Source organism: Oryzias melastigma, linkage group LG8, assembly GCF_002922805.2.
Source record: "Oryzias melastigma strain HK-1 linkage group LG8, ASM292280v2, whole genome shotgun sequence".
NCBI lineage: Eukaryota > Metazoa > Chordata > Actinopteri > Beloniformes > Adrianichthyidae > Oryzias > Oryzias melastigma.
In genome coordinates this window covers 4775865-4784857 of record NC_050519.1, presented here as the reverse complement: position 1 = coordinate 4784857, position 8993 = coordinate 4775865, and the positions used below count along the sequence as shown (strand labels likewise).

Here is an 8993-nt window from a genome sequence, read left to right as displayed (position 1 = left end):
AAATAAAATTTAAAAAATCGTGATTTTATTTTTTTGCCATATCGCCCAGCCCTAATGCCAGTTTTACTGATTGTTTTTTTGATTTTGCATTTATCCGTCACCTTAAAAGTCAGACGCGACTGAAGTTGGCGTCTGATTTTTTTTTTTTTTTAGGTTTCACTTTGACAGTTGTGGGTTAAGAGAAAATCGACGTCACATTTTTTTGGTTGTAACATGAAATCAAGTTTACAAATAACGTTTAATCCCACTGCAGTTCATTTACAGAATGAAAATAAACTATACCCTTAAAAGTTAAGGGAAACTGGAAGCTAAAAAATAACTAAATAAAAATGCCAACTTTAGCCTCATACTCCAAACCAAGCATTTTATAAAACCACATCCTCGTCTTTTGGAGCATTTTGAATTAAAAAAGTAAATTTTAGCCCAACAATTTGATGAGTTATAGTCGTTTTGCTCCTCCTATGAATGTAAAAGGACCATCTGTTGGTTTTACAATCCACACGTGCAAACATTTGACCCTGTGTGCTGTTAGGGGGAGATGCTCCAGCAAGAGTCCTAACTTTGGCACCAGTCCATACAACGAAGACCTGAACAAATCCTGGCCGGCAGACATCACCCCCATCCCACGAGCCACCCTCAGCTGGGAAACACCTGGTTCCATAGAAATGACAGAAGGGGGCAGCACCAACACACTGGTGGTGAAAAATCATCACAGCAACGGCCTGGTGAGTTCTGCCACGACTCTGTTTCCTTTGTGAGCTGATCAAGCATCAAACCCGCCTTCGGTCTGTTCACTGCTGCTTCATTTGTCGTTGTGCTTGCTTACTAACACAAACCTAAATCTCATTTGTTTTAAGAAAATAAAAGCTCCCTGAAGATCACTTTAAGCAATGAGATTATGGAGTGTAGCTTGGACTGCAAACTCAAACCTGTCAATCCAACAGCAGATTCTATGTTTTAGATCTCACTTTGAGTGAATGCAATCATTGAGTGTTTGCATTAGTCCCCCCCCCCCTCACCACCACCCACCTGCTCCCAGCTTTGCCTGACTCACAGTGTGTTGCTTTAGGGATCTCATCTGAAGCAGAAAAAATGGAAAAAGGTAAGGTACTGCTTTGCTCCTAGATAGATCCTGATTTAGCTTGAAGCTTCCTCTGATGATTTAGACTGGAAGAATAAGGGTGAAGGTGTTTCAGGGTGATGGGAACCTTCATGACACATTTCACGTCGTCATGGAAATCTGTGTGCTCTCATCTAAGTCTGAACTCAAAGCATGTCATCTGATAGTAATCCTGGAATAGTTAGTTTGTTCCAAATTTGGTGAGTTGGGTTTAGTGTGTTTTGGGCGTTGTGCATGTACGTGAATAGGTTATTTATACTTAAATAAACATACTAATAATGCTTCCGCTGACATTTCAGTCTGGATCCTACGATCTCAACACAGAAGACATGAAGACGTTCAAAGGTAGAAATTCATCCCGTTATTCATACCTGGTCCAAGGCCACGAGAATCCGTACTTCCTGCCAGGAGACGAGAACAGGAACTGATGGGGGCGAATCAAAGAGAAGTGGAAGATGAGAGCGCGCAGCACATTTCCTGAGCAGGACCAGGTTTTTATCAGGATGCTCAGACTCGGGTGAATCATGAAGGACATGCTCAAACGCAGGCTAACCAAAGAAATTATCCAGGCAGAGACATTTCTACATTTTTCTAATAAGGTTGTGTGCAACCATTAAAATATTGCTTTCTTTGATCTGTATGTTTTAAATGATGCATTTTTCTTTTTCCATTTTTTTTTTATTTTAAAGAAATCCATGTCTGATCTTTCAAAACAAAGCTTATTTTGACAATTGCACGAGTGTGTGTAAAGTTTACCTCCAATTTTATCTCTTAATCAAATGTGAAATGTGGGGAAATTTTGGGGTTTCTGTAGTTCTTCTTTAAGCCATAATCCTTTCTTATTGAAACAAATCATCAGTTACTGAGGGGGCTGGATCCCTACTTTGGGCTGTAATGAAGGTGTTTTTTTATCTTATAGCAGTCAAACACTGAGTCTTTAATGCAGCTTCATCTGTAAAATGTGCCTGTTTTAGTGGTCAGTTTGACAAATAGGAAACATGCAAAACTTGTCAGAAAAATCTTTTTGGATGTGCCAATTATCACAGTTACAATTCTCTTGAAGATTCTTTATAAATATATTTATCCTTTTGTGTGTGGGGCAGTTCACTGTTTTTTATGTGTGCAAAGTTTTTGTACATGACTGAGGAGAGTGGGTGTGAAAGAAATAAATTAATTTAAACACAACAGACTGTCTTTTTTGTAAGGCATTGTTATTGTATGTCTTGTAAAGGCATATTTGCACTGGAAACTATTTACTTTTGAATGTTAAGCTTTGTTTTTTAAAACATTTTGTATTCATTATTTTGTCATTTTATTAAAGGGTTGGATTGATGACATAAAAAATAAAATTAGAGGTTTTTGCTGTTTCCTCTATCTAGGAAACTTCTAAAATCTATTTTTAATCTTAAGAATGTCCCCCTGATTGAAAAAAGGTGAGTAAATACATTTTTGAAATCTAATCAGGTCATATGTACCTGAGTGCATATATATAACATATATGCACTTTACACGCATTTCTTGAATGTAAATGTTTAGAATTGAGCATTTGTTTTGATGTTATTTCACTTCCTCTTTTACTTTGAAAATTTCCATCTTACACACTTGTCTTCGGATACTGCTTCCGGTCGTTATCTTTCACCTGCGCGCAGACGGCGTCCCTCTCGAAGTTACGTGTTTTCCATTTTTTTTTTGTTTTTTAAATTAGAGACGTACACTTTTTATTTATTTCTTTTAATTCCCTTTACGTCCTATAAAATTTTTAGAATACTTATTTTCGACACGGAATTTTTCGCAATCAAAGTGGACTAAGTTCAAATGGTGAAAAGAATATGGCGGACAGGTTCTTCTTCTCTGAACTTTGGTTCCTGTTTGGATATTACCTACGGCTGCTTCCATGTCCATACAGGTTAGAATTTTTGGTCTTTATTCTGTTTTATTTTCCACTGTAAAATATTAAAGTTAAAAAAAGTATTTACCAACTCAGAAAATGATCATTAGAATCGATGACTTGAACAGATGGGGTTTTGGTGAATCTTCGATTATCTTTTGATATAATTCAGTGGTCTTAATGATCTTTTAGTCAAGATTATGCTACTGTTACAACAAAACAAAAAAAAAAAACGCTTTTTTTAAAGGACATAATTTGTTATTAATTCGTCCTTAAATTGTTAACCGGAAGTTACCTTCTTCTGATATCCCATCATTCTTTTGTTTACACTCTCCCGCTAGCTCACAACCCCAACCTAATATTTGGATAGTGTGAATAAAATGAATTAGCTTAGATCATTCTTAAAAAAGGCCGATTTTCTTATAGAAATTGTCATATTTTTTCAATGAGGTGATGCTAATTTATGTTTAAAACACGAGTATGATTCTAAATGAACTACCTGTGAAGCTTTACGTTTTTTATTTACATTTTTCATGTTGTTATACAAGAAATTGATATTTAAACATAGTTTTAGTCTTTAGAAGAGATTTGCTTTTCATATCAGTGTCCTTTTAACCATCACTATTTAGCTTGAATGGTAGGCTTTTAAAATTTATTGTTTCTTAAAAAAAAAAAAAGAAAGAAAGTAAATAAGTTTAAATCAAAGGAGAATAAATCCAAGCCACTAATTTTTTTCCCTTGTAAATCCTTTAGTGAAAACAGAAACCAAACAATTTGAGATGAAGCTACAGGTCAAACATGTATCACCTGTTTTTAAATCAGTGTTTTTACCATGTGATAACTTAACATGACATCAGCAGAAACACTTTCAAGACTTCAATATTTTATAATACTCATTCTGGCCAGATGTTAGCATCACAGAGTTTCTGTTTTAACAAAATTTCCAATTATATGCCAGTCTCTCTAGGTGCGTTTTGTTGTTATTCTGCACAATTTGGTTGACTGGGATGAAAAATCTGCCTTATTCTCAGGCTTTGGTTCACTGAAACTAATAAAACATATGCTATTTTGATTGACGGACTCCAACCGTATCTGAATTATGGTTTAGACTTTGGATTTTAATCCAAAGAAACTTTCATATACTCAAGTTGAAGCTGTTAATAGTATTATGGTATTGTGGGAATATCAGGATGTAGGTCAGCAAGACAATAGGAACTAAAATAGTCTCCCACCTTTACATAAATATGTCACATATTGTTCATAATCCACAGGGTTTGCTAGGACATCGTCCCACACTTGGAAGTTATAGCTTCCCTAGAAAGTTTTTTTTACTGGGTTTAGATGTTTATGGGGATGTTTCAGTATCATGTCTGCGCGGTCAGACATTGGTGTTGGATCAGAAGGCCTGACTATCATTGGGTTCAGAATCATCCATGTCTTTATGGACCTCATTTTGAATCAGAAAAGGGCCGTCCTCAAAGGTTTCCAAAAAGTTCAGTGCATTGAATTGTCAATAAAATTCTTGTTATAGAGTTTTTCAAAGAAATGAAGGAGCTCCTAAAAACAAGCCCATACCATAATCCTCCCTCTACCAAACTGCACACTTGGCTCATTACAGTAAACTGACTCCTCCGTCAGATTTCCAGATCAAAACTGACTTTGCATTCTGGGATGCAGCTGCTCAGGAAACTCCACACTGTTGTTGAGATAATCTAAAGGCCACATGCTGTCTGAGAGATGCTGCAGGGTCGTAATGTCATCTGTGCTCTACCTGCCTCAGCATCCATGGATGTTTTTTTAGAACCAGTCTCTGATGCAAACTTTTTAACACCTGTGGTCATGGAAATGACAGAAACACCTGAACTCAATCATTTGATAAGTTGAATACTTTGTCTGTATTCAAAGGTGCTTTTCAACATTAATCAGCAGGCTCTCGTTGGACTGTATAGGAATGTACTGTATGCCGGAGCCATTACCAGTCTGCTGCAGCACATCCCATCAACCCACGGGCTCAGCTGTCTGATCGATACACACTTAGCTGCTGTGAGCTCCATATCCCAGTCATTTGACCTGCATGAGCTGTGAGAATGAGCAAACAATGCAATAAGCATCGAGACACTTAAAACTCCTGAACTGGACTGAAAAGATGAGGAACTTCCTCTGTTTGACTGATGCAGGAACAACTCATCTCAGTTAGAAAACTTTAAAACTTTATTTGCAGTTTAGTCCTCTGGTTGTAAGATCGAACTAACAGAGTATTCCTGTAGTTTTGAAAACAACTTTGTTTTGAAAATGTGGAAAAGGGGATTAACAAGTGATATGGAGTGCAAAAGTAGGGACAGCACAGAGAAAAATGAGCTGAAATGCAGGAATATGAAAAATCTCAGATATTTAGAGGCTGCTAGTTAGATGCTGGTTTTCTGTGGTTGATCACATCACTTTGTGAAAGTGGTCGGCTGATGTTTGGTTGAAGTCTTTGAGGGTGTTGTTAAAGTCAATGTTGGTTTGAGAAGCATTTAATGATCTAACTATTGCTGGAGTTCAGATTTTTGGCTTTGGTTCGCTGGTCACTGACTGTCATAAACGTGTTTAGTACAAATGTGTTGTTGTATAAAGTCGTCTTCTTTTCCTTTCGGCTTTTTCCTTCAGGTGTCACCACAGCCAATCATCTCCTCCAGGTCTGATTCACATCTTTTGATTCGGCAAATATTTTATGTCGGATCCCCTTCCTGACAGAACCGTCTGTATTTATCTGGGCTTGGGACCGGCACAATGAGATCCTGGCTTGGGCCCTCTAGTGGCTACAATTTAACCGGGTCTTTGGTAGACTGCCAATTTCCTAAGCTCCTTGTTAGCTTACCATATTTTCCAGAGTATAAGTTGCACTTTTTTTCACAGTTTAGCCAGGGGTATGACTTATACTTAGAAGCGAGTTATTTGTGATTTTTATTTATTTTTTTAAAGCATGAATAGGTTCATATATTTGTTATTTTCCTACTAACAATGGTTTTCCCTTTAGAGGTTGTTTCCACTTACAGCCACTAGTGGGCTCTGTAATTGTGTATCAGTATTTGCGACCGGCAGTGCCAGTAGAAGAAATGTTGTCCAAAACAAACATGGACAAGAATCAGATTTTTTTTTTTTTGCATCGAAACATTATTATTTTTGTTTTCATTTTTTGTTCCCTCGTACTAATGTGGAACAGAACTGGGGTAACATAACTTTGAAAAAGAAATGTATTCATGAAGAAAAAGTTGTGTACAAATTAATAATTGGGCACAACTTTGCAGAAAAAATATTAACACATTTAGTTTTATGTTTAACGTCTCTTTAGAACACGACTTTTCTATCTTGAATACGCATTTGTCTTCTTAACGAAACAAAGAAAACAAAACAAGTTGTATTTAAAAATGACATGTTAAGCTTAAAACAAAATATTGCATTCATATTTTTTTCCAGTAAAGTGGTGCACAAAATATTAAATTGTGTACAATTCCGTATTTATGAATACGACTGTGTTTATAAATACAACTTTTTCTTTATGAATACATTTCTTTTTGAAAGCTATCTGACCCCAAAAACAAACAGTCATCAAGAGACGTAAGAACAGGTAAAAGTGCCGTCATTTAATCAGCTCCTGTAGTATAGAAGATAACAATCGCAACAACAAAAAAGTTACAAACATAATCATTATGAATAAAGTTTAACATGAAATACAAAAGGGGTTTATACTCAATAACCTCTGTTGTGACAGTGAAAATCTGTCCTAACACAAGAGGCTCTCAGCTTGTATCCGTTTTCTTAGCTGTTGGACAGGACAAGTTAAAAAAAATAAAAAGGAGATAATCACAATAATACAAAACAAATACAATAAGATCTCTTGAACCAGACATGGAGACATGATTTTGTTGAACTTTTTAAAATAAATAAACCTGATCTCTCGATATTATCTGTTTTCTGTGCATTATAAATAAGATATACCATCAATGCTTCCAGGTATTGATGATGCAAATTTTTACGCTAGCTTCTCCCACATGCGTCAGGCCCGTTCTAGTTTATGAAAACATTTTTGAACAAGCTTTGAGCATACTATTTAACCCAAATCAAAAGAACTAGTGAACGCAAATGTGATGCTTGTCAAAAAACTGGCAGTAGATGCAAATTTGAATCCCGTTTGCTGTGAACGCAGCGTTACGTGGGGCTTTGTGGACTTGTTCTGAAACGTCAGACTTTTCTCCCAAAAGTGCGACTTAATACTCCAGAGCGACTAATAAATGTTTTCTTCTTCTTGATTAGACATTTTCTGCGACTTATTCTCCGGTGTGACTTATACTTTGGTGCAACTTATTTTCCAGAAAGTACGGTACTTGCTTTTGTATTTTGTTGTTGACCCTTTTTGTGATGGACACAAGTTGTTTTTTTTAACTCGTAGCCTCCTACTCCTTTTTGGAATGTTTCTACTCCTCTTCTTTTTCGTATGTGGTCTGCGTGTTCACCGTTTACTCAGTCTTGGCACAAGTTGGGACCAGATATTGCAGGAGAGGCTTATAAGACTGAGGTCCTTCAGAGTTGCACTGAATGAGGTCAAAGAACGCCTGTGGAGAAACCACAGCAGAGCATTAGACCACATGGTGGGAGGAAGGAGGAGTTACAAAGCATCCCAAACATGTGGAGTGAGTGCAGCATGGCTGTCTAGCTGTTATATGAAAAGAAGTTTGAACTGAGAAAAGCAGATGTGGAGATCGTGAATGTTCTTGGGCTGTTGGGAAATTTCATTTATTGTCTTGTCTGAAAGCATAAAATCTATTATTTGTGATGTTTCAGCAGCTTCAGAGACTCAGATCTTTATCACACATCTCCTGCTCACTAGACATAATAATCTACATTTGACATTTTTGTGAGTTTTTCTAATAAAATCCGATGAGTTCGTCTAAAGGTTGGTTATATTTGAGAAAATGCAGTTTTAATTCTGTTTAGGTTAGTGATTCTTCAACAAAAATGTGTTTTATTTCTTGTTGGAAAATCAATTTATATTAATGGTGATTTTGGGAATGCTTTGTTTTTTATTCTGACTGAATTCCTTGTTTATTAAAGTTTCGATCCCCAGCGACAGCTGGATGAAGAAGCTGCTTTGTGGGACGTCATCCTCCAGCAGCAGACAAAGTGAAGCATAAGGAGCAGATAATGGTTTGCAAACATGCTGTCGAGTGTAAACAAAACAATCTCATAAATTAGGCCAAAAGGCTCACAGAGGATGGAGAAGCACCTGCTCCACCGTTCTAAAGCTGAAGGAAGCTCCGCCTCCCTGCTGTCTCCATCCTCCCTCTGTCTCTATTCAGTCACTGAAGGCTATAAATTCCTTTCATTGTTGCAGCTCTGCAGCAGCCTGTGAGGCACGTCAAACGATGAAACATTTTTCTGTAGACTCAAGGCTCCGTATGGAAACTAAAGACTTATCCGTCAGTCTAGCTTCAAACCTTCTCTTTGCTATTGCCCAGGGAACCGATTTTGGAAAAAAATGTTGATTTTTGTCACCGTTTGAGCCATTGGAGAGCTTCAGTTACAGCTGAGGCTCTAGTTGATCACTTTTTAGCATAAATGGCTGCAGATCAACTCTAGTGTTTGTAAATTTGAAGTTTAGTAAGAAAATCATATCGTCTTTATAGCAACCTGTTATTGTGAAAATATTAGGACTCAAAATGTTGATCTTCTTTACAACCCTGTTTTCCAGTAGTACTTGCAAATTAGTTTCTCAAAGAAACCACTTTGAAGTAAATTAAACCTATTAAAACTATGTATGTCACATCAATTTGAATAAATATACTCTCAAAAATGTTATTTTAAGCTTTATTTTCTATAAATGTCCTTTATCATCAGAAAAATGCTACAAGAACATGTTAAAACATTTTCTTCAGAGGGAGTCATTAAGCTGTCCTTCTAAAGCACGTGTGAAAGTCGAGGCCCAGGGGCCAGATCCGGCCCTCC

General features: G+C 36.7%; 2 protein-coding genes across 11 annotated transcripts in view; both read left to right on the top strand.

Annotated features, from left to right (window-relative positions):
- The window catches only part of si:ch211-198m17.1 (mucin-21), a 22457-nt gene extending 20150 nt beyond the window's left edge, over nucleotides 1–2307 (top strand). For 5 of the 8 annotated variants that reach the window (XM_036213155.1, XM_036213152.1, XM_036213154.1 and 2 more), the window contains 2 exons: nucleotides 1070–1102; nucleotides 1420–2305. In XM_036213155.1, the coding sequence (XP_036069048.1) occupies nucleotides 1070–1102; nucleotides 1420–1548 (162 nt within the window). In that variant the 3' untranslated portion in view covers nucleotides 1549–2305. Of the gene's footprint in view, nucleotides 1–1069; nucleotides 1103–1419 lie in introns of all 8 variants that reach the window. The other 3 variants (XM_036213153.1, XM_036213156.1, XM_024272810.2) reach the window with 2 other exon arrangements.
- A 138-nt stretch (nucleotides 2308–2445) lies between these two features.
- mpp3a (membrane protein, palmitoylated 3a (MAGUK p55 subfamily member 3)) overlaps nucleotides 2446–8993 on the top strand; it is a 39885-nt gene continuing 33337 nt past the window's right edge. For all 3 annotated transcript variants that reach the window (XM_024272145.2, XM_024272143.2, XM_024272142.2), the window contains exon 1: nucleotides 2446–3026. The gene's annotated coding sequence lies outside the window, so the exon portion shown is untranslated. The remainder of the gene's footprint in view (nucleotides 3027–8993) is intronic.